Source organism: Neoarius graeffei, chromosome 25, assembly GCF_027579695.1.
Source record: "Neoarius graeffei isolate fNeoGra1 chromosome 25, fNeoGra1.pri, whole genome shotgun sequence".
Lineage (NCBI taxonomy): Eukaryota > Metazoa > Chordata > Actinopteri > Siluriformes > Ariidae > Neoarius > Neoarius graeffei.
Genome location: NC_083593.1, coordinates 9,653,389 through 9,678,456, shown reverse-complemented (window position 1 = coordinate 9,678,456; position 25,068 = coordinate 9,653,389). Strand labels below are relative to the sequence as shown.

General features: G+C 43.9%; 1 protein-coding gene across 1 annotated transcript in view; it reads right to left on the bottom strand.

Moving 5' to 3' along the window:
• Positions 1 to 25,068, bottom strand: part of cntnap3 (contactin associated protein family member 3) — a 332,581-nt gene that overhangs the window by 254,534 nt on the left and 52,979 nt on the right. Inside the window, exon 2 of the mRNA XM_060909607.1 lies at positions 15,831 to 15,941. Coding sequence (XP_060765590.1) covers positions 15,831 to 15,941 — 111 coding nt within the window. The remainder of the gene's footprint in view (positions 1 to 15,830; positions 15,942 to 25,068) is intronic.

Here is a 25,068-nt window from a genome sequence, read left to right as displayed (position 1 = left end):
GGCGGACTGTTTGACGAGTGACCGATCCATTGACGGTAAGGATCGAGTGGACTTCAGTGGCGACTATGATATTGAATTTACACTTTGTTGAATTAATTCAATATCATAGTCGCCACTGAAGTCCACTCGATCCTTGTGCACCGTCAATGGATCGGCCACTCATCAAACAGTCCGCCAGAATCCGAGTAGGGAATGGCTGAGCGTAGCTGTCAGTCAAGCACAAGTTAGCCAATGGGAATGCATTCCTGGACAGCCCACCCACACGTGAAGTTTGTGCCAAAACTGCAAGCAAAAAGTCCGGGAGCGCAAACGAGAAAGCTGGAATCGCAACCAAAATAAATTACGTCAAACAAAACCGAGAAAGACGCAGAACAAAAATAAAAGGTTTCTGAAGAGTAATAGACTGATATTTTGCACGATTACACGAATAATTTGTTTGCCAGTCTAAAAAAAATTGACTTTTTTTTTCTTTTTTTTGTATTTTGATTTGTCGTTTTTGTTTGATATTTCATGAACATTTTGGCAAAAAACTGATTCCATACACTTTGCAAAAATGTTGCTTTTAAATTATTTTCTCTATTATCAAGAGGTTGTCTGATTGTATCCCGATGATGCCAAGCTGTATGGCCTTTCTCTCTGTTTTGTCTCCTTTCTTGTTCTTTTTTTAAACGATCATTTTTGACAAAGTTGAAATCTTTGCTATTAAATTTACTGAGAACTTTTCAGCAATTTTTTTCCCCCTCATTAACATTAACCTTGTAGCTCTAGTGCAGTGTAAAACTAGAAAAACAAACTTTGGACACCGTAAATGTCAATCATTTCCATTTAGGGGGGAATTACGCAAATTTCCACTGGACCAAGGTGCAAAAACTAGATTGAAAATGAGCTTCATGATAACTCTGCTAAAAAGTATAATGAACTCTTGGCTTTGTGGTGTCTTCCTCTGACCAGAAGCTGCTCCAACGGGTGAGCAAAGCAATTAGGGTTAATAACGGATCATGGATAAGGGCAGCTGAGCGGTGGTCCCGTGGCCCTTTAGTCATGAACGTTGCCATATTTTGTCACCTGATCCCAGACATGCAAACCAGCACTGACATTTAATCTCTAAGCTCGTGAGAAATGGACAAAGATCAATTTGTGGTGGCAAATCACCTGACCCCATGGCCCATGTCGGCACATTTTGGAGCGGAGTTGATAAATGTGCAGAGACATCTTATTTGAAAAGCATCAACTAAAAGATTTGAAGGAATTGCAATCATTTTAAATATGTGTTGCAGTCTAGAAGGGATGTTCAGCAAGCATTGTCATATTATGCAAAATTGCACGAGAAGCACAAATAATAATTTTTTTTTTTTTTTTAAAGGAAAAAAAAAGTGTTCTTGCTTATTGCCCTTTTACAGAAGCTGGTAAATCATCCTTGACAAAAGCCTGGCATGGCAAATAGTGTTCTCATAAAGAGCAGATGTGTTTCTAATGAACTGGCCGCGCTCTCATCAATAATTTACCACTTTTCCACCTGCACAGGCTTGAGACCAGAAAAGAGGAATTCTCTAATACTAGAGAAGAATTTTAACACTGGAATGTCTTTGGCTTTACATTGGAAGGGGTTTGGATTCGGTTAATGCTTTAGCAAATTAAAATGCCTTTGATTCAGGTTTTTTTTTTTTTTTTGTCATTTATTTCTGTTGAAAATACATTAGTAGACGTGAAACCACACCAAGGTTGATATATGGTCCTTTTTATACGAAACACCACCATTAAAACCAGAGAAAATAAAACACCTTGTGACGAATGAATATTTGATCTGTTAGTTGAAAGAACTATTAATGCAAAGGCAAGCTCAATTGCTGGAGGTGTTATGCTACAGAAATGATAATCGCACTGTGTGAGTCACTGTGATTTTCCTAGGATGATGTTAATGAATGGATGTAAATTTAGCTAATGACTAAATACAGCTACGGGCTAAACAGTAGGAAGCATTGCCGCCTCACAGTTCCAGGGTCACCGGTTCAATCCTGCGCGATCGATATGGCAGGTCGAATGGCGACTCTAAACTGCCCCTAGGTGTGAATGTGGTGTTCCAGGTTGTATTCCTGGCTCACATTCAGCGTTCCCGGGAGAGGCTCCAGATCCACCATGACCCTGACCAGGATAAAGCGCTTAGTGATGACAGGGAAAAATGGCTTATATAATAAGCTCTGCTCTGTCAATCCTTACACCCCTTGGAGCTGGAAATTTTGCCATATTTTTTGAATCGGTGGGGGGGGGTAAAAAAAATCCTGGTGTATCCTACAACAAGACAACAGTCCAAAATAAGCAGTCCTGAAAAGATGTCATTTATAGCATATTAAGTGGAATAAAAATTCTCGAACAGATTTAATTTTTTTCATGATTAATATCATAACATACAGTATGCTAAAACTCGACACCATGCATTTTGTCTCAAGGGTGTACAAACCTTTGCAGTCAGAAGTAATTATAAATTTTGGGACAAGAATTTTTTTGGCCATGTCATGTCGCTGTTAAGGTCGATCTTCTACCACCAGGGGGTGTAATGAAAGTTACTTGAAAAGGTATTACCTCGAAGAAGGAATTTTCTTCACTGCACCTGACTTCTTTATTTGTAAGACAATTACGCTCAGTGGAATTAAGCAGCATGAGCAGAAGAAACACTCGAGCATGGCGTAGACCCAATTCAGTCCAATTATCTCTGCAGGAGTCACTAACAAAAGAGGGATTCTTATGAAGAGATCATTTAATTTCAAAATCTAATCTTATTGCTGAGTCCATTTTCATATTTCAGTCACCTCAGTGTGACATAGTCTCCATTACATGCCATAGATATAATCATTTATGTTAACGTTAACCAGCGTCATGTTTAAGCAGAGTCTGTGATGGTATGTCAACATCATAATTGGATCATTGGGCAACGTTAAAGGAGCTGCAGGAATATCTTGGAAGTGTTGAGCATTTCTTTCATGTGACAGCAATAAAGGACAGCTAGATGGAAGGGACACCACGAGCTGGCCTAGTGGTTAACGTGCCCACCTCTCAAGCAGGAGATCTACTCATGATTAGGTCATACCAAAGACCATCATAAGAAATGGTACCTACTGCCATCTGGCAAGGCATGCTGTAAAATGCAAGTAGGGAGTCAAACTCTCGCAGTTACCAGAGGACTAGCCCCCTGCTGTATAGGTGAGAGGCCGAGGGGTATAGAAACGGAGATTGGTGCTGCACCCATGCACCTCAAAGAGCTGGTTAATACTGGGACAGGAGACTGCCTGGGAAGACCAGATCCTGGCATGGAAGGGACTTTGAGATGGAAGTGATCTGATGAGACCAATGTAGAACTTTATGACTGTTTTTCTAAAAGGTATATTTGATGTACAAACAAGACGGCTTATCACCTTTTGAGCATGGTGAAGCATGGTGGTGGCAGCATCATACTATGGAGCAGCTTCTTTAAGTTAAGATAGAGGGAGACAAAGTAGCTAGCTCCAAACACAATACAATAATCTTTATTAGGTTCCCAAAATGGGGTCTTCATACCTAATTTACAAGTGCTGTAAAAGCATCCATCCATCCATTATCTGTAGCCACTTATCCTGTACAGGGTCACAGGCAAGCTGGAGCCTATCCCAGCTGACTATGGGCGAGAGGCAGGGTACACCCTGGACAAGTCGCCAGGTCATTGCAGGGCTGCTGTAAAAACAAATAATTACAAATAATATAAAAATAAATAGGGCGGCACGGTGGTGTATTGGTTAGCGCTGTCGCCTCACAGCAAGAAGGTCCGGGTTCGAGCCCTGTGGCCGGCGAGGGCCTTTCTGTGCGGAGTTTGCATGTTCTCCCCGTGTCCGCGTGGGTTTCTTCCGGGTGCTCCGGTTTCCCCCACAGTCCAAAGACATGCAGGTTAGGTTAACTGGTGACTCTAAATTGACCGTAGGTGTGAATGTGAGTGTGAATGGTTGTGTGTCTATGTGTCAGCCCTGTGATGACCTGGCGACTTGTCCAGGGTGTACCCCGCCTTTCACCCGTAGTCAGCTGGGATAGGCTCCAGCTTGCCTGCGACCCTGTAGAAGGATAAAGCGGCTAGAGATAATGAGATGAGATGAGATAAAAATAAATGAAAAACTATTCTCAGGAAATAGATCGAAAAGAGTTATCAGAACCGAATAAGAGTACGATTTACAAACGTTATCGTCAAACTTAACAGAACTGTGTGTGCAACCACCTCTCAAAATAATGCAACTTTAAGTTATGTTTAAAAATGGATACTGATAGAGACTTTGGAATTGCCTCAGGGAGTGAGATCCAGACAGAGACCCCTCTATAAAGAAACGAGCTCTACGTCTTGGCAGTACGATACTTAGGGATATTCAGGTTGTTACTATTCCTAGTATTATGTTGATGCATACTGGAACATTTCCTGAACAAGCTCGTAAGATAATTAGGGGCAAGGTTATTCATGCATAAGTACATTAGTACGGTGTCTCTTATGGCTAACAAATCAGACACAGGCAAAAGCTTCAGTTCCTTAAGATTAGGTGTTATGTGATCATATTTGCACTGCCCAGATAGAATTCGGGCAGCAAAATTCTGGACTAACTGTAACTTATGAATATTTGAATTGCTGGTACCTGACCAGACAGTAGAACAGTAAAAAAGCTTAGTAAAAATTAAAGAGTTAATGAATGTAAAAAGTGTCTGTTGATCAAAAAAGTGACAGATCCTATTTATCATTACTAGTTTGCTTATTAAATCTGTGGCTAGAGTCCTGATACGTTCATCGAACAACAAGTTCTTATCAACTACAACTATATCGCCGGGGTCTCTAACTCAGTGAACGACGAGTAGCTCCTTCCCCAGGAACGTCACTGGCGGAATAGGCGTCTGACTAAGTATCTTGCTTGATCCAAACACACAGAACTTGGTCTTGTCAGGATTAATCAGCAAACTGTTCTCACAACACAAAGCAGCCACCCGCAATAGATCTTGCTTGAGATCATTAAGCCTTCCGTTGAGCTCTTTTTCAGAGAATGAGACATAAAGCTTGATATCGTCGACATACGACTCAACATTGCATGTCTTGCAAACTGATGGTTTGCAATACCAATCTATTTTGGCACTAAACCTATAGGCCTCTGTTAGACAGCTGAAGCATGATAGCAAATTCAAGTCAACAAAGACATGGCTTCAGGAGAAGTATATCTCATCTCATCTCATTATCTCTAACCGCTTTATCCTGTTCTACAGGGTCGCAGGCAAGCTGGAGCCTATCCCAGCTGACTACGGGCGAAAGGCGGGGTACACCCTGGACAAGTCGCCAGGTCATCACAGGGCCGACACATAGACACAGACAACCATTCACACTCACATTCACACCTACGGTCAATTTAGAGTCACCAGTTAACCTAACCTGCATGTCTTTGGACTGTGGGGGAAACCGGAGCACCCGGAGGAAACCCACGCGGACACGGGGAGAACATGCAAACTCCACACAGAAAGGCCCTCGCCGGCCACGGGGCTCAAACCCGGACCTTCTTGCTGTGAGGCGACAGCGCTAACCACTACACCACCGTGCCGCCCGGAGAAGTATATCAACATTGAAAAAATGTGGAATGACTTCAAGAGGGCTATGCACTAGAGATCGCCTCAACGGAGCACTTTTGCAAGGAAGTGTAGGATAAAATTTCCAGATCAAGATGCTAAATTGGTACATGTCTACCCCAAAAGCCTGAGTGCTGTATTATAAGCAAAATGTGCTTTCAGAAAGTATTAGGTCAGGGGTGTGGACATGTACGTAACCAGGCCATTGAATGTTTTTTCTATTTGTTTTATACTTGAATTTTGTTGGCTGCTATATCAGATTAAAGGTGGGAAAAGATCTGATGATTTATCCTGGTTGAATTTTGTAAAATCATAAAACCCTGCAATTTTAAAAGGGGTGCGTAGACTTTTTTATAGAAAAGATCATTATTAGAACAACACTGGGGCGGCATGGCGGTGTATTGGTTAGCACTGTAGTGGTTAGATTTTCCATTCAACTGCACAAGTGAGAACGCAAATAAACCTTCAGTAGTCTAACATTAGAACGAAAACACAGGCCCCCAGAATTAGGTTCTGAGGGCCTTTCTGTGTGGAGTTTGCATGTTCACCCCATGTATGCGTGGGTTTCCTCCAGGTGCTCAAAGACATGCAGGTTAGGCTAATTGGTGGCTCTAAATTGACCGTAGGCGTGAATGTGATAGTGAATGGTTGTTTGTTTCTATGTGTCAGCCTTGTGATGACCTGGCAACTTGTCCAGGATGTACCCCACCTCTTGTCCATAGTCAGCTGGGATAGGCTCCAGCTTGCTGGCGATCCTGCACAGGATAAGCGGTTATGGATAATGGATGGATAATGGGGGCCTTTCTGTGTGGAGTTTGCATGTTCTCCCCGTGTCTGGGTGGGTTTCCTCCAGATGCTCCAGTTTCCTCCCACATGTGGATTAGGTTGATTGGCTACTCTAAAATTGCCCATTGGTGTGTATGTGTAACCCCCACCAGATGAGGGTTTGGGTCCCTCTGGTGTGCTATAGATAGTTTTCACATGACGTCACAGAGTCGGGGATTCCCTGGTGGCGGCCATCTTGGAGGGCTAGCTTCCCGTACGGGTCACTGAGCACACATTGTAGCGCGCGAGTTACATTCATTTATATATTATTTACATTTATAGTTACATTACTACTATTTAAAGCTAGCAATGATGCACACCTGTTGTATTCACGGCTGTCGTAATAGGTCAGATGATGAAGTCAAGCGGAGCTTTTATGGAATTCCCACTGTACGGGAGCACGAAGGCGAGCAAACAAACTCAGCATACAAAGGAGAAATCTATGGCTTGCGAGAATCAACCGCAAGGATTATCAGCCTTCCAAACACAGCAAAGTCTGCTCCGATCATTTTATAAGTGGTAAGTTGTTTAAATAAACAATCAATTGTGTTTAAGTTTGTTTTTGGAAACCAAAACATCATGTGAACAATCTCTGGAGAATGCCTAACTGGAACCGCTGAGTGTACGTTTACATTGTAATGGACACTTAATATCGCTCGTTTGTCATGTTTCTATTTGAAACTTGTCACTTCACTCACACAAGGGTCATTTTTCAAAAACATTTCAGGTCTATTCTGTATGATTTAATTTGTGTTTGGGATGCAAACAGCGCGCCTTTTGGCGGATGCCGCCTGAATCGCGCAGATCTGGGGTTTTTTTAGGGGGGGCGTTGGAGTGTCTGATTATAATTTCAAAGTAAATTCTGTATTAAAATTACTAAATAAGCAAATCCGTTACAGTCCATGAAACAGGAAGTATAAGGATAAGAAAAAAACAGTTTAAATCGGGAAGCTGCGCACATTTGCGCAGCCCGAGCGGTGTGCAGGACTGCGCAAATGTGCGCAGCTTCCCGATTTAAACTGTTTTTTTCTCATCCTTATACTTCCTGTTTCATGGACTGTAACGGACTTGCTTATTTAGTAATCTTAATACAGAATTTACTTTGAAATTACAATCAGACACTCCAACGCCCCCCCTAAAAAACCCGGATCTGCGCGATTCAGGCGGCATCCGCCAAAAGGCGTGCTGTGAATATATAAAGTTGTATATATCAGACAGCCTTTAAAGTTTGATGAAGTCAGTTTCAGGCTTTGGCAGTTTCAGGCTTTGGCAGCCCTGCATAGTCACTTGAAAATGCATCTTTGTCCACTTCGTAGGGGTCAATTCCTCCAATCAAGGCCAGTTTGGCTGCATACCGTTGTCGTGAGATGTCGTCTAATGTATCTATATACTTCTGTTTGCTTGATTTTGCCGACATTGATCTTTATTTTAGAAAACTGACTATACAACTTCATAAATTCGTCCGAGATAACGTAGCCGGTAGTGGCGATGGTCCGTTTTGTTTGCCCTCCAAGATGGCAGCTGGGGGGCGTTCCCCGGAATGCCGTGACGTCAGTGAAAACTATCTATAATCACCCAAGAGAATTCAGAGAAGCTAGTTGATAGCTTCCTGGATTGCCGACCCTCAACTGTGAGGGACAGCAACAAACAGACAAAGGACAAACTTAGGCTACATCCACACGACAACGGCAACGAGATGTTATTTAAAAAAATATCGCGTCCACATGGGCAACGATCAGTAAAATATCAGGTCCATATGGCAACGCAACGCTTGCTGAAAACGATGCATTACACATGCCACACCTCTAGGGGCGCTGTAAGACGGTCCCTTCGGAGACACCAGAACAATAGAAGAAGTAAGGACGCATGCGCATAAACTATTATGCGCGAGACTTCATATTAGCCACAAAGTCAGAAAAATCTGTTCGTAAAATTACATTATAATGACCAAATACAATGAAAAGTATTTTTCCAGTCTCACCTGTGAAAGGTAATCCCATGTGATCTCGTTTGGACGGTAAACCTGTTGGTACAGTTAAACGCAGCACATGAATGAGGCATCTTTATTCTCCGCTTTGACCCATCCAATATGGCGGCGAGGATGATGTATGATTCTATGCGGAAGGCGGTGTCTTTAATGGTCCGGAATAAATTGAATGCTACACGTTGATGGATTAATTTGTTCTTCTACGCCCTTTTTGAGGAATGTATTGTAGGACTTAAACCAACATCTGAAGAGGTGAGCTTGCTCCTTTTTTTCCCTATTTTTGCTGGCGGGATTGACTCTGCCCTAAGGGCTATTCTCTCTCTCTCTCTCTCTCTCTCTCACTTTGCACCATTACACAATAAATATTCACAGTGAAAATAATTTGTAAGCGCGTTTCATGAACCAAGTTATAGGATTTGTTGACAACTCACATCAAGTTCGTTACACTTCTACCCGGCGTGAAGCACTGACAGTCATGTGGTTGTGACGTCATCGTAAACAAATCTGTTCTACTCATCCAGACGACTTCGCAACAGCAACGTTGCCAGATCTTTCCATTCTGGGACCCGTTCTCAAAAGATTACGTTTTGGGACACCCAAAACGCCAGTGCCGTATGGACGCCAGGCCTAAACGATAAACAACTGTATCGGATTCACCTGAATCCGTTGCCGTGTGGACAGGGCCTTAGTGTTTAAATTACAGCTGGAACTCCTGTCTGACCAATCGGAACAGCGCTGTGGTGGATTTTTACCCATCATCACATCCATCATTGAAATCTGTGTCAACAAGTTCTTCCGAACATGAAACCTTGACAGTGTATTTGCCTCGTTCTTGACGTTGCCTTTGAACAACACAAGTTTACCCCAAATGTCTGTGAAGGTTCTCAGTCATCCAGGTCATTGTAATTGACATGATGGCAGAGAGAGTCAACGACCCACAGATCAACCTCATGACCCTCTAGGCTGCTAACACCATTCACACCTGGCCTCCAGCAACTCTAACCCCGACAGGATGACTGAGGCTACATCCACACGACAACGGCAGCGAGATTTTTTTTTTAGCGGGTAAAAAAAATATCGCATCCACATGGGCAACGGATCAGTAAAATATCAGGTACATATGGCAACGCAACGCTTGCTGAAAACGATGCAATACACATGCCACACCTCTACGTGCGCTGTAAGACGGTCCCATCGGAGACACCAGAACAATAGAAGAAGTAGGACGCATGCGCATAAACCCCTTCCTCTACCCGGCGTGAAGCACTCACAGGAACAAACACACAACAACAAGAAGAAGATGGCTGTACATTTTGCTTCAATAATGCGAATAAACTTAGCAGCGACTGCAGCACTGAAACTACTACTACTCTGGGGTCCGCCATTGTTGCTGTTGTTGTTACGAATGATGCGTGCGAGAGTGCTGCTTGTTCTAGTCATGTGGTTGTGACGTCATCGTAAACAAATCCGTTCTACTCATCCAGACGACTTCGCAATAGCGCCGTTGCCAGATTTTTCCACTCTGGAACCCGTTCTCAAAAAATATCGTTTTGGGGCACCCAAAACGCCGGTGCCGTGTGGACGCCAGGCCGAAACGATAAAAAATTTTATCGGATTCACCTGAATCCGTTGCCGTGTGGACAGGGCTTGAGAGGGTCAATGACCCATGTGACCTCAACAACTCTCCTTAGGGTTGCTTTTGGTCCACTAAAGGATAAATACCTGGAACACCCCACTAATCAAACAGAATTGAAGAAGCCTTTCGGATGAGAGGTGAAACGTCTTCAAGGATTTTCAGCATGTCCAGTTGCCTTCTTTAGCACCTACGGTATGGGTTACCCCAAACCTCTACAATTCAATAATAAGTTTAAAATGATACAAAAAAGTCAAATCAAGGTAGAGGCAATTGTCAAATGGGCAGCACGGTGGTGTAGTGGTTAGCACTGTTCTGGCTCTGGGTTCAAGCCCAATGGCCAACGGGGGCCTTTCTGTGCGGAGTTTGCATGTTCTCCCCGTGTCTGCGTGGGTTTCCTCCGGGTGCTCCGGTTTCCCCCACAGTCCAAAGACATGCAGTTAGGTTAACACAGGGCAGCCTTGGGCTGAAGGGCCTTTGAGCAAAGTACCTAACCCCTGACTGCTCCCCGGGCGCTGTAGTATGGCTGCCCACTGCTCTGTGTGTGTGTGTTGCCCCTTTTCCACCAAAGCAGTTCCAGGGCTGGTTCGGGGCCAGTGCTTAGTTTGGAACCAGGTTTTCTGTTTCCCCTGACAAAGAACTGGCTCTGGGGCCAGAAAAACCGGTTCCAGGCTAGCACCAACTCTCTGCTGGGCCAGAGGAAAGAACCGCTTACGTCAGCGGGGGGGGCGGAGTTGTTAAGACCAACAACAATAACAAGACCGCGAAAGATCGCCATTTTTAAGCGACGAGAAGCAGCAGCTGTACAAACGCGAAGTCATCCATTATTATTATTGTTGTTGCCGCTGCTGCTTCTTCCGTGTTGTTTTTGCTTTGATATTCGCGCCAAGGTTTATGCAAACGTAGCGCCGTAACTTCCTCATACAGCGACGTAATGACATATACAGCGACTTAATGACGTGGCTTCCCTTAGCACCGCGAGCGATGGAAAAGCAAACTGGTTCTCAGCTGGCTCGCAAGTTGAACGAGTTGTGAACCAGCACCAGCACTGGCCCCGAACCAGCCCTGGAACTGATTTGGTGGAAAAGGGGTGTGTGTGTGTTCACTGCTTCAGATGGGTTAAATACAGAGGATGAATTTCACTGTTTGACAAATAAAGGCTTCTTCTTCAAATCAGTGCTTATTGTGAGGCCTATCCTAATCCTTTAAATACCTTTATTACATTTCTGTTTCATGGAAACCAGTAGATAAACAAATACAAATATGAATCTCCTTGCAGGTTTTTAATAGCAACAACACTGAATCAGATTTTTACTGCTTTGTGGGGTTTTTTTCTTCTCGCCTTTGCAGAGATGCAAAGAGACAAAATCAAATGTCAAGGCTTCTCTAATCATGATATCTCCTCTCGTGATATTTTCCACTCAACTGCACAAGTGAGAAAGCAAATAAACCTTCAGTAGTCTAACATTAGAACGAAAACACATTATTAAACAGGTAGGTAATGAGAGGCCTGACGATGGCAGTAATAACTCTGAGCAGGCCTGCAGAATGAGGACGAGTGGCCATAATGAGAACACGTTTGCTTATTTATCCTGGAGATAAATCGGCGTTTACTAGCTCAGCCTGGTCTTTTAAAAGAAGCAATCATATACAGTCATCTCCTGCATTTATTTATTTTTTTAAAAGGCAGAATTTTCTCATTAATCTGTTCTGACTGGCTGTTTCTCGAAGCTAGGCTCGACAGTACTGCTGACTGCAACACAAATCACACGTTTATATATTAATACACTCCTTCTTGTTTGGCAGAAGCTGAATGGGATTTTAAAAACGTTTGTAATTGTTGACATGTTTATTTCATAATCTTGGAAGGAGTTTCCCGTGTCGCTGCTTTTGTAACACACGGGTAAAGCTGTAACTTTCAGTTTTCTGACATGTGATAGTCTTCAGGATGGACGGTTCGGTGGTTTCTCAGTCACGTGGATAACAGTAAGTGACGTCATTCTTTAATAAATTTGAAAAAAAAAAATTATTGTTCGAAAATTGATGTTGTATAAGAGGAATATAAAACATTCCTGGACATGCTCTATTTAGAAAATTGTAGTGGTTAGCGCTGTCGCCTCACAGCAAGAAGGTCCTGGGTTCGAGCCCCCTGGCCGGCGAGGGCCTTTCTGTGCGGAGTTTGCATGTTCTCCCCGTGTCCGTGTGGGTTTCCTCCGGGTGCTCCGGTTTCCCCCACAGTCCAAAGACATACAGGTTAGGTTAACTGGTGACTCTAAATTGAGCGTAGGTGTGAATGTGAGTGTGAATGGTTGTCTGTGTCTATGTGTCAGCCCTGTGATGACCTGGCGACTTGTCCAGGGTGTACCCCGCCTTTCACCCGTAGTCAGATGGGATAGGCTCCAGCTTGCCTGCAACCCTGCACAGGATAAGCAGTTATAGATAATGGATGGATGGATATTTATTACATTATACTGTCCCAAAGCAACATTTTTCATTCTTTGGATAGTTTTCCTGCATAGATTTTATTTTTCAATTTGTACATTGAGCAATGAGCACCGAGTCCCAGAAATCTTCCTTTCTACAGAATATATAGGAAAGAAAATAATTTCCAAGGAAAGGTAGCGCTCCAGGAACAGCATGATCACTGGCCTAGAGTTTAGTGATGCATTAGCAGAAGCCTCCAGCTAGGAAATACATGGGTAAGGAGGAAAAGGTAGGTGTTTCCTTTTTGTTTTTTCACAACCAGGATTCAGCAGCATTGCAGAGACCTGCCTTTGAAGTGTGCTGCGCTTTATCCTGTAGAGAGTTGTATTTGTGTGTGTGTGTGTGTGTGTGCTAGTAATAAAATAAGAATAGAGCTCACTTTTAAAGGATGGCATCCATAAGCAAAAATAATTACACCTCCCTCCCACCCAAGTCAGTGACATTTTCAGAATTTCTGACATGATGTAGAAACATGTATACATAATTGAATTATAGCCTGGGTGATGGAAAATGAGCCCACTGATTCCATGCATTATCTTACACTAATGCACAGAGTGTGTGGAGTCATTACTGTTATTCAGCAAATGGCTCTGCACCTTGTTGCAGTGTTTGATAATAAGGGCGTAGTAACCACCGAGAGACACTAAACGGCTCGGTGCAAATGGACTAAAACAATAAGCGTGCAATTTTGAGGTACTCTCTGAGTGCCTCTCAAAATTATTGCTAACAAGGCGCTGAGTAGTGAGCGATAGTGCAATGACATCTTCCTTTCTTTTGCTTACAGAAAATCTTAACAAAACTGGGCTTTGTTCAGCATCTGAATATGGTAAGGTATGTATTTAAATCTATGAGTATGGGTCTACAGTCTGGACTAGAAAGAAATCAGCCCCAGCTTCTTCTTTGTACCATTCAACAATTCTGTGTTTTTTAATGACCATTAGTGGCGCTGTTGAGCTTGGTTCTACAAAAGTCCAAAAACAACCCATCCATCCATCCATCCATCCATCCATCCATTATCTGTAACCGCTTATCCTGTGCAGGGTCGCGGGCAAGCTGGAGCCTATCCCAGCTGACTATGGGTGAAAGGCGGGGTACACCCTGGACAAGTCGCCAGGTCATCACAGGGCTGACACATATGGCCCTTTTCCACTACCCTTTTTCAGCTCACTTCAGCTCGCTTCAGCTCACTTCAGCCCGACACGGCTCACGTTTCGACTACCAAAGAACAGCACGACTCAGCTCGCTTCAGCCCTGCTTAGCCCCTAAAACTCGCACCGTTTTGGAGTGGGGCTGAAGCGAGCCGAGTGAGGCTGGGGGCGTGAGCAGACACTCCCCTGTGCACTGATTGGTGAGGAGGAGTGTCCTCACATGCCCACACACGCCCCGCGAGCACGCTGGGATCTGTAAACACCGTAAACCCGGAAGAAGGAGAATTACGAATTACGAGAATTTCTGAAGCCTTATGCGCCTCGCCTCATCTATACGCTCTTGCCAGTATCTGTTGGCGTTGTCGGTGACAACAAGCCACAGAACCAAGACCAGCAACACTAACGACTCCATGTCCTCCATGTTTATTGTTTACTATTCGGGTCGTGAGACTACCGCTTAAAAGCTCACTGATGTCACTGTTTGCGCTGCTTAACGACATCACGTGACGTCCACCCACTTTCGCTAACTCCACCCAATGTGTCCACCCACTTCCAGCCAGCACGGTTCAGCGCGGTTGTAGTCGAAATGCAACTCCAACAGCCCCACTCAGCTCGACTCAGCCCAACTCAGCACGGCACGGCTCAGCCCGACTCAGCCACGTTTGTAGTGGAAAAGCGGCAATAGAGACAGACAACCATTCACACTCACATTCACACCTACGCTCAATTTAGAGTCACCAGTTAACCTAACCTGCATGCCTTTGGACTGTGGGGGAAACCGGAGCACCCGGAGGAAACCCACGCGGACACGGGGAGAACATGCAAACTCCACACAGAAAGGCCCCCATAGGCTGCTGGGCTTGAACCCAGAACCTTCTTGCTGTGAGGCGACAGTGCTAACCACTACACCACTGTGCCGCCCCCCAAAAAATAACTCGCTTTAAGATATTCCTTAAATGGAAACAATCTGACATAGATACATCAAATGAAGCCAGTCATGATTTCAATAAGGATTCTAGTAGGCAGCACGGTGGTGTAGTGGTTAGCACTGTCGCCTCGCAGCAAGAAGGTTCTGGGTTCGTGCCCAATGGCTGACGGGAGCCTTTCTGTGCGGAGTTTGCATGTTCTCCTCGTGTCTGTGTGGGTTTCTTCCGGGTGCTCCGTTTTCCCCCACAGTTCAAAGACATGTGGTTAGGTTAACATAGGGCAGCCATGGCCTGAGGTTGGGCTGAAGTGCCCTTCAGCAAGACACCTAACCAACAACTGCTCCCCAGGCACTGTAGCATAGCTGCCCACTGCTCTGGGTATGTGTGTGTATGGGTGTTTTCACTGCTTCAGATGGGTTAAATGCGGAGGTTAAATTTCACTCTGTGCTTGAGTGTACATGTGACAAATAAAGGCTTCTTGGCTTGGCTTGGTTAGTGACAACCTGATTTCATACTGAAACATTCACAGATGGGCGGCACGGTGGTGTAGTGGTTAGTGCTGTCGCCTCACAGCAAGAAGGTCCTGGGTTCGAGCCCCGGGGCCGGCGAGGGGCTTTCTGTGCGGAGTTTGCATGTTCTCCCCGTGTCCGTGTGGGTTTCCTCTGGGTGCTCCGGTTTCCCCCACAGTCCAAAGACATGCAGGTTAGGTTAACTGGTGACTCTAAATTGAGCGTAGGTGTGAATGTGAGTGTGAATGGTTGTCTGTGTCTATGTGTCAGCCCTGTGATGACCTGGCGACTTGTCCAGGGTGTACCCCGCCTTTCGCCCGTAGTCAGCCGGGATAGGCTCCAGCTTGCCTGTGACCCTGTAATGAGATGAGACATTCACAGATCTGTGTAGCACGTGATGCAATCTGCTCAACTGAACCTGTCTAAGTGTAGAATGCTCCCTTGTCTTCTGGACACTCGAATAGTAAGCAAGAAGATCGAACAAGAAGAATGCAGATGATAAACAGGTGTCGAGTAGGAAGGAAAGGGAACCTTGAGCAAATCAGTTCAGAGGCTTTGGATAAATGACAAAATGTTTTCAAGCTTATCACACACAGTTGGTCACCTTGACAGAATGCTAGGAAACTGTCCAACTAGCCTGGATGACTGAAACTGATTGTGTGCCATCAATATCCAGAGTTACACAGAACACCGGACTGTACTCACCATCTCTCCTGTTGAGTTTGGCGTAGCCGGGTCCATGGCTGTTGGACAGCTGAGATGAACTCCTGAAGGCTGACTGTGGGAGATTGGACACCAGTGGACTGTCACAGCCATCTAAGAGATGAAATTAAAATATATTCATACACAATGAGTACACGATAACAATTTTATTGTGTAGGGTGTTCAAGAATGGCATTTGAACAAAAGAACAATCGTTTTACAGAATTTCACCAAAAAGCCACAAGGAATAACTTGCTTATTAAGCTTCATGAAAATTCTATTTTAATCTGGGATACTATTTTACTCCATGACCCACAATGCCATTAGACTACCTGCTGAGAGTGGTGCCAGTGGGATTAATTCTGCATCTGACTAGAGGTCCTTACTCATAATTCCCAACCTTTGAGCAGGAAAACCAAAAAGAAATAAAAATATAACCATAGACAACTTGTTTGAGGGTGATATTTTACTTTAATGGCAGTTTCTCAATATTTGACCCAAACCCAATCATGCAGCCGTCACCCATAGCCGCTTATCCTGTGCAGGGACACAGGCAAGCTGGAGCCTATCCTAGCTGATTATGGGCAAGAGGCGGGGTACACCCTGGACAAGTCACAAGGTCATCGCAGGGCTGACACATAGAGACAAACAACCATTCACACCTACGGTCATATTCGAGCCACCAATTAGCAAGCAAGAAGATACCACACAGACACGGGAAGAACATGCAAATTCCACACAGAAAGGCCCCTGTCGGCCACTGGGCTCGAACCCAGAACCTTTTTGCTGTGAGGCAACAGTGCTAACCACTACACCAGCATGCCGCCCAAACCCAATCACAAAACACTAAACTAGACACACATTTGAAGGGGTAGCTCATAGCGGCCCTGCTTTGATTCCAACATCCATGATTTAGGCAATACTATGTGGTCAGCCGTGCGGTTACACTGGACAATGAAGATTTTGCACTGGAGTCTGTTTTATAAATTTGGAGCTCTTGATCATAAAAATCACCTTAAAATGTATCTATCATGTAGTACTTTGTGGATATAACCTATTTTTTCCCCATCATATCTTAAGTCTACTAGTTAGTGTTGTAGTCAAGACCACCTAAACCGAGACGAAGTCATAACCAAGACCAGAGTGTATCAAGACCAAGACAAGACCAAAAGTTTGAGGGTTTGAGACCAAGTCAAGACCAAGACCAAGGCAGGGTGAGACCGAGTCAAGACCAGGACCAGACCAGTGGGTGTGAATGGGGGTTGGGGAGGGGTGACGGCTGTTAACATCTCATCTCATTATCTCTAGCCGCTTTATCCTTCTACAGGGTCGCAGGCAAGCTGGAGCCTATCCCAGCTGACTACGGGCGAAAGGCGGGGTACACCCTGGACAAGTCGCCAGGTCATCACAGGGCTGACACAGACACAGACAACCATTCACACTCACATTCACACCTACGGTCAATTTAGAGTCCCCAGTTAACCTAACCTGCATGTCTTTGGACTGTGGGGGAAACCGGAGCACCTGGAGGAAACCCACGCGGACACGGGGAGAACATGCAAACTCCACACAGAAGGGCCCTCGCCGGCCCCGGGGCTTGAACCCAGGACCTTCTTGCTGTGAGGCGACAGCGCTAACCACTACACCACCGTGCTGCCCACGGCTGTTAACAGTAACGAAAATTTCAAATTAGCAATGAGTCGCATTATTGGTCCCACTTGAAGCAGGAAGTTTTACATCTAATCACAGTAACGATGTTAACAAATAAATCAGAAAATGCACAGGCAATTTAGTGAAATCCCTACAGTTGTGGTCTTGACCGGTCTTGAAATAAAATCCCGAGTCTCTATGGCTGAGACTGAGACAAGACCGAGTAAAATTGCGGTTGATTCCGAGATGAGACCAAGACCTTCAAAAAGTGGTCTTGAGACCAATCTCAAGTACTACAACACTACTAATAGTATATTGCCCATAAAGTCCAAGCATACCTGGGCATGCACTCAGTGTAGGTGCTATGCAAATGTTGTCTTAGGCACATCTGGGCATGCTTACTCAAGTTACATGCCGGCAGACAGGCTATAAAAGCTGCTCACATTTACTGATGCTGTTTGGACGCATGTTGATGCACATGTTCTTCAGGCAATACCATCGTGAGAATACTTAACAACAGGATCAAATGTCTTCAGGAAGAGTGAATATAGTAGAAATGTCTTGTCAAATGTCACAACAGCTGTGAAACATTCTGTTACATTAGTGGTGGGTATATGCTTGAGGCTCAAAGATGTATCATGACTGCACTTATTGAGAAAGCTCTATTTCAGATGTGACCAAGAAAACCCTGGGCTTCTCACATTTGCTGTGCAACATGTGCAGTCAACCTGAGAGTTTGGCTCAGAGGTACTTGGGAGTCAATCCCATTTGCAGTACCGATAATATGGTGAGAACAGAAGGATTATGTGGTGGATTGTTACTTCTGTCTGACCAATGTATCTGGCTTCTCTACGAAAGAAAAATATGTCTATTGAATACCCAAAATCTACCTTCAGCCATGAGACCAGTGCCACATGATAACAGTTTGCCAGTACTGAAGCCACCAGAATCATGGATGAGACAGATGAAGATGCTATAATGCATGGACCAGATATGGAAAAAGACATTGATCCAGATGTCGAACCTTTTATGTCTGGCTATTCTCATCTGGTAACACAGTCAAAATTAAATGACCTGGTCAGGGACTTCAGTATGTCAAAAGCTGAAGCAGAACTACTTGGTTCAAGAGTGCAAAGATGGGGTTTGCTGTCAACAGGTACACAAATTTCTCTTTCAGAACTGTCAAGAACATCTGACAAACTTCTTTACGCAAGCAGACAACCTCAGTTTCTGCACTGACGTTGATGGATTGTTCGTGGCTTTTGGTTATGTGCATGACCCCCCCAAAACGGCATCTTTTTCTAGATTTCTGAAAGCGGGCAGCACGGTGGTGTAGTGGTTAGCGCTGTCGCCTCACAGCAAGAAGGTCCGGGTTCGAGCCCCGTGGCCGGCGAGGGCCTTTCTGTGCGGAGTTTGCATGTTCTCCCCGTGTCCGCGTGGGTTTCCTCCAGGTGCTCCGGTTTCCCCCACAGTCCAAAGACATGCAGGTTAGGTTAACTGGTGACTCTAAATTGACCGTAGGTGTGAATGTGAGTGTGAATGGTTGTCTGTGTGTCAGCCCTGTGATGACCTGGCGACTTGTCCAGGGTGTACCCCGCCTTTCGCCCGTAGTCAGCTGGGATAGGCTCCAGCTCGCCTGCGACCCTGTAGAACAGGATAAAGCGGCTAGAGATAATGAGATGAGATGAGAAACCTGAAAGCAGTCCTGTAGTACACATGAAAGAAACCTACACAACACAAAACTGTTGTTGAAACACGTACAGTACAACAACTGATCTAAATGTACTGGCACTGGGATAGCTGTGCTAAAGTGGATCTTGATAACTGCTAATGAAAGATAATTGGCAGCAGTTCCAGTGGGCATGATACCCATGTTTTAGCTTCTGTTCAACAAAACAAAACAAAAAAAAATAGGATTTGAGCATGACATCCTACCACATTAACCGACAAACAACTGCACTCATCCTGTTTCGTGAAAACATCCCCATCATTAAAGCAATACCTTCTATACCGTACTTAAAGGCTAATGATGGCTAATTAACACAAATCCCTTTATATAAATAGTGTCTATCTGATCTGTTAAAATGCTATTAATAAGATAATAATGGTAAAAATATTATTAGCTTATCAAACATTGTTAGCATCTATAAAGGACCAGACAAAAATATTATCTAATCAGCCACTTTTTTTTCTTTTATTTTTATATTGTTAGCCACATTAACATTTGGCCACCTACTATTATTCGTATAAATGAGACGATTCAACTATCTGAAACTAGAATAAAATACTTCAGCCCTGTATCTTCGAATGAGTGCACTATATGCTAATCAGCCACCATTAGCTTTTCATTAGCATTATTCACTGAAATGTTACATTAGCATTTTGACAACACAATACAGTATTATTCAGATACTACGGTATGTGATCAAAATGCTAATACCATGCAGCTGATTAGCACACTGCCCCTGGTTTAATGCTAACCAACCCGTTAAAGACACAACAGGGCTAAAATTACAGGGTGAAATATCGCATTATGCCATGAGATGAATAGTTAACTGATAAATGTATAGTGATGACGGTGCATCAAAATGCTAGTGTCGAACCAGATAACTAGTAAAAGCTGATGATAGAAGATTAGTGCAATATCATTGATTTAATGCGAGCTGTTTATTTACAGTCCTCAGCTAACTGAATTACTTATAAATAGTAAGCAATGTGGCGGCACGGTGGCATGGTTAGTGCTGTCGCCTCACAGCAAGAAGGTCCGGGTTCGAGCCCCGTGGCCGGCGAGGGCCTTTCTGTGCGGAGTTTGCATGTTCTCCCCGTGTCCGTGTGGGTTTCCTCCGGGTGCTCCGGTTTCCCCCACAGTCCAAAGACATGCAGGTTAGGTTAACTGGTGACTCTAAATTGACCGTAGGTGTGAATGTGAGTGTGAATGGTTGTCTGTGTCTATGTGTCAGCCCTGTGATGACCTGGCGACTTGTCCAGGGTGTACCCCGCCTTTCACCCGTAGTCAGCTGGGATAGGCTCCAGCTTGCCTGCGACCCTGTAGAACAGGATAAAGCGGCTAGAGATAATGAGATGAGATAATGAGTAAGAAATGTACTTCTGTTTTTTTTTTTTTTCCTGAAGAATCACAGCTATTAAAGCAGGGGTTTTCAAAGTGTAGGAGAGTCAGCCCCCCCTCAGAGAGCAAATAAACAACAGCGCCCCCCCTTACAATTTTTGTTGTTGCTATACTTAATGTTCCATTCGTATTTAAAAAAATGGTTGTTGTACACATTATTTTTTTTCTTTTACACATTTTAAACATCTGTGCTTTTTTAAAACATCTTTTTTTTCACATTTTAAACATCTGTGCTTTTTTTTAAACATCTTGTTTTGCACATTTTAAACATCTCATGGCATCGTTAGCTAGCACCTCTTGGCAGACAACACACTGTGGCAGTGGAGCATCTTCAGATCCAGTCCATGAAAATCCAAACTTTAAATAATCGTGGTCATACTTCTTTTTTTTTTTTTTGCTTGGCCCAGACTCTGTCTCCTCACTCACTGTAGCTTTAGGTACTAAAAATCGATCCATTTTGTGTCTGGCAAAGGCTAGCTGAAGTTCAGTAAATGTCCGCAATAGTAACTTATTCTGGTTTATTTTTCCTCACGTTGCGCCCCCCCAAAGAACTCTGGCGCCCCCTAGGGGAGGCGCGTCCCACACTTTGAAAAGCCCTGCATTAAAGTAATACATTGTGGTTAAAATCAAAGGTGGATAAATTGCTAGTCCGAGTATCTAGGACAAGCATATTACGTATCTGGGATGTCAGTTTTTCATTCACGGTTTCTTTTGAGAAAGAAAACCCATATTGGCTTTAAATGTATCATATCGCAATTTAGGGGCGGCACGGTGGTGTAGTGGTTAGCGCTGTCGCCTCACAGCAAGAAGGTCCGGGTTTGAGCCCCGTGGCCGGCGAGGGCCTTTCTGTGTGGAGTTTGCATGTTCTCCCCGTGTCCGCGTGGGTTTCCTCCAGGTGCTCTGGTTTCCCCCACAGTCCAAAGACATGCAGGTTAGGTTAACTGGTGACTCTAAATTGACCGTAGGTGTGAATGTGAGTGTGAATGGTTGTCTGTGTGTCAGCCCTGTGATGACCTGGCGACTTGTCCAGGGTGTACCCCACCTCTCGCCGGTAGTCAGCTGGGATAGGCTCCAGCTCGCCTGCGACCCTGTAGAACAGGATAAAGCGGCTACAGATAATGAGATGAGATGAGAAACCTGAAAGCCGTCCTGTAGTACACATGAATGAAACCTACACAACACAAAACTGTTGTTGAAACACATACAGTACAACAATTGATCTACGTAAATGTACTGGCACTGGGATAGCTGTGCAAAAGTGGATCTTGATAACTGCTCATGAAAGATAATTGGCGGCAGTTCCAGTGGGCATGATACCCATGTTTTAGCTTCTGTTCAACAACAACAACAACAAAAAAATAGGATTTGAGCATGACATCCTACCACATTAACCGACAAACAACTGCACTCATCCTGTTTCGTGAAAACATCCCCATCATTAAAGCAATACCTTCTATACCGTACTTAAAGGCTAATGATGGCTAATTAACACAAATCCCTTTATATAAATAGTGTCTATCTGATCTGTTAAAATGATATTAATAAGATAATAATGGTAAAAATATTATTAGCTTATCAAACATTGTTAGCATCTATAAAGGACCAGACAAAAATATTATCTAAATCAGCCACTTTTTTTTAAATTTTATTTTTATATTGTTAGCCACATTAACATTTGGCCACCTACTATTATTCGTATAAATGAGACGATTCAACTATCTGAAACTAGAATAAAATACTTCAGCCCTGTATCTTCGAATGAGTGCACTATATGCTAATCAGCCACCATTAGCTTTTCATTAGCATTATTCACTGAAATGTTACATTAGCATTTTGACAACACAATACAGTATTATTCAGATACTACGGTATGTGATCAAAATGCTAATACCATGCAGCTGATTAGCACACTGCCCCTGGTTTAATGCTAACCAACCCGTTAAAGACACAACAGGGCTAAAATTACAGGGTGAAATATCGCATTATGCCATGAGATGAATAGTTAACTGATAAATGTATAGTGATGACGGTGCATCAAAATGCTAGTGTCGAACCAGATAACTAGTAAAAGCTGATGATAGAAGATTAGTGCAATATCATTGATTTAATGCGAGCTGTTTATTTACAGTCCTCAGCTAACTGAATTACTTATAAATAGTAAGCAATGTGACGGCACGGTGGCATGGTTAGTGCTGTCGCCTCACAGCAAGAAGGTCCGGGTTCGAGCCCCGTGGCCGGCAAGGGCCTTTCTGTGCGGAGTTTGCATGTTCTCCCCGTGTCCGCGTGGGTTTCCTCCGGGTGCTCCGGTTTCCCCCACAGTCCAAAGACATGCAGGTTAGGTTAACTGGTGACTCTAAATTGACCGTAGGTGTGAATGTGAGTGTGAATGGTTGTCTGTGTCTATGTGTCAGCCCTGTGATGACCTGGCGACTTGTCCAGGGTGTACCCCGCCTTTCGCCCGTAGTCAGCTGGGATAGGCTCCAGCTTGCCTGCGACCCTGTAGAACAGGATAAAGCGGCTAGAGATAATGAGATGAGATAATGAGTAAGAAATGTACTTCTGGGTTTTTTTTATTTTCCTGAAGAATCACAGCCATTAAAGCAGGGGTTTTCAAAGTGTAGGAGAGTCAGCCCCCCCTCAGAGAGCAAATAAACAACAGCGCCCCCCCTTACAATTTTTGTTGTTGCTATACTTAATGTTCCATTCGTATTTAAAAAAATGGTTGTTGTACACATTTTTATTTTTTTTCTTTTACACATTTTAAACATCTGTGCTTTTTTAAAACATCTTTTTTTTACACATTTTAAACATCTGTGCTTTTTTAAAACATCTTTTTTTTCACATTTTAAACATCTGTGCTTTTTTTTTAAACATCTTGTTTTGCACATTTTAAACATCTCATAGCATCGTTAGCTAGCACCTCTTGGCAGACAACACACTGTGGCAGTGGAGCATCTTCAGATCCAGTCCATGAAAATCCAAACTTTAAATAATCGTGGTCATACTTCTTTTTTTTTTTTTTTTGCTTGGCCCAGACTCTGTCTCCTCACTCACTGTAGCTTTAGGTACTAAAAATCGATCCATTTTGTGTCTGGCAAAGGCTAGCTGAAGTTCAGTAAATGTCCGCAATAGTAACTTATTCTGGTTTATTTTTCCTCACGTTGCGCCCCCCCAAAGAACTCTGGCGCCCCCTAGGGGAGGCGCGTCCCACACTTTGAAAAGCCCTGCATTAAAGTAATACATTGTGGTTAAAATCAAAGGTGGATAAATTGCTAGTCCGAGTATCTAGGACAAGCATATAACGTATCTGGGATGTCAGTTTTTCATTCACGGTTTCTTTTGAGAAAGAAAACCCCATATTGGCTTTAAATGTATCATATCGCAATTTAGGGGCGGCACGGTGGTGTAGTGGTTAGCGCTATCGCCTCACAGCAAGAAGGTCCGGGTTCGAGCCCCGTGGCCGGCGAGGGCCTTTCTGTGCGGGGTTTGCATGTTCTCCCCGTGTCCGCGTGGGTTTCCTCCGGGTGCTCCGGTTTCCCCCACAGTCCAAAGACATGCAGGTTAGGTTAACTGGTGACTCTAAATTGACCGTAGGTGTGAATGTGAGTGTGAATGGTTGTCTGTGTCTATGTGTCAGCCCTGTGATGGCCTGGCGACTTGTCCAGGGTGTACCCCGCCTTTCGCCCGTAGTCAGCTGGGATAGGCTCCAGCTTGCCTGCGACCCTGTAGAACAGGATAAAGCGGCTAGAGATAATGAGATGAGATGAGATGAGATGAGATATCGCAATTGGTGTATCTTCTTCGGTTGTGTAAAGAACCTCAGTGCTTCTAGACTTTTCTGAATCCTGCCTCCTTCTGAACTCCACATACAAACCGAGGACGTGGTTCGGCTTTTGGTAGGAAATTTTCTTTTTCTTTTTTCTTTTTAAATACTAGGTCTATTAATTATATTGAATGCTTGCTAGACATTATTTCCACAATCAGCGCTGGAAGAAACAGCGAGCAAAATACAACACAGTGTAGCACAAACACCGTTATAAAACTCGAATGTGAGCAAAACATGCAGTCGCTCACTGTTTCACTTCACCGAGTAAAAATCAAGACGCTCGAGATCAAATAAAGTCTTTGCGTGCAAGGAGAGAACAGCACAGCTCATAGCTTGCCTTTTTTTTTTTTCGAGGACGCAGACATGATGACATGAGGCTTCATCACCAGAGACATTATCAGGAGAGGATAAAATAAAGATGATGCTTACATAAAGTCGCCCCCTCACAGGGATTCTAGTACTTGCTTATTTTCCACACTCTTTATTAATGCACATGAGCTCATCATTGCTTGTTCGGAGTTACATTTTTAGCTGCTGTCTGGTCCAGTCGGTAAGCATACAGTAATATGCGACTTAGCAAACACTTTTAAAACCAGCTTTTACTTTTATGCTGGGAACAGCTAATAAATAAATATTTA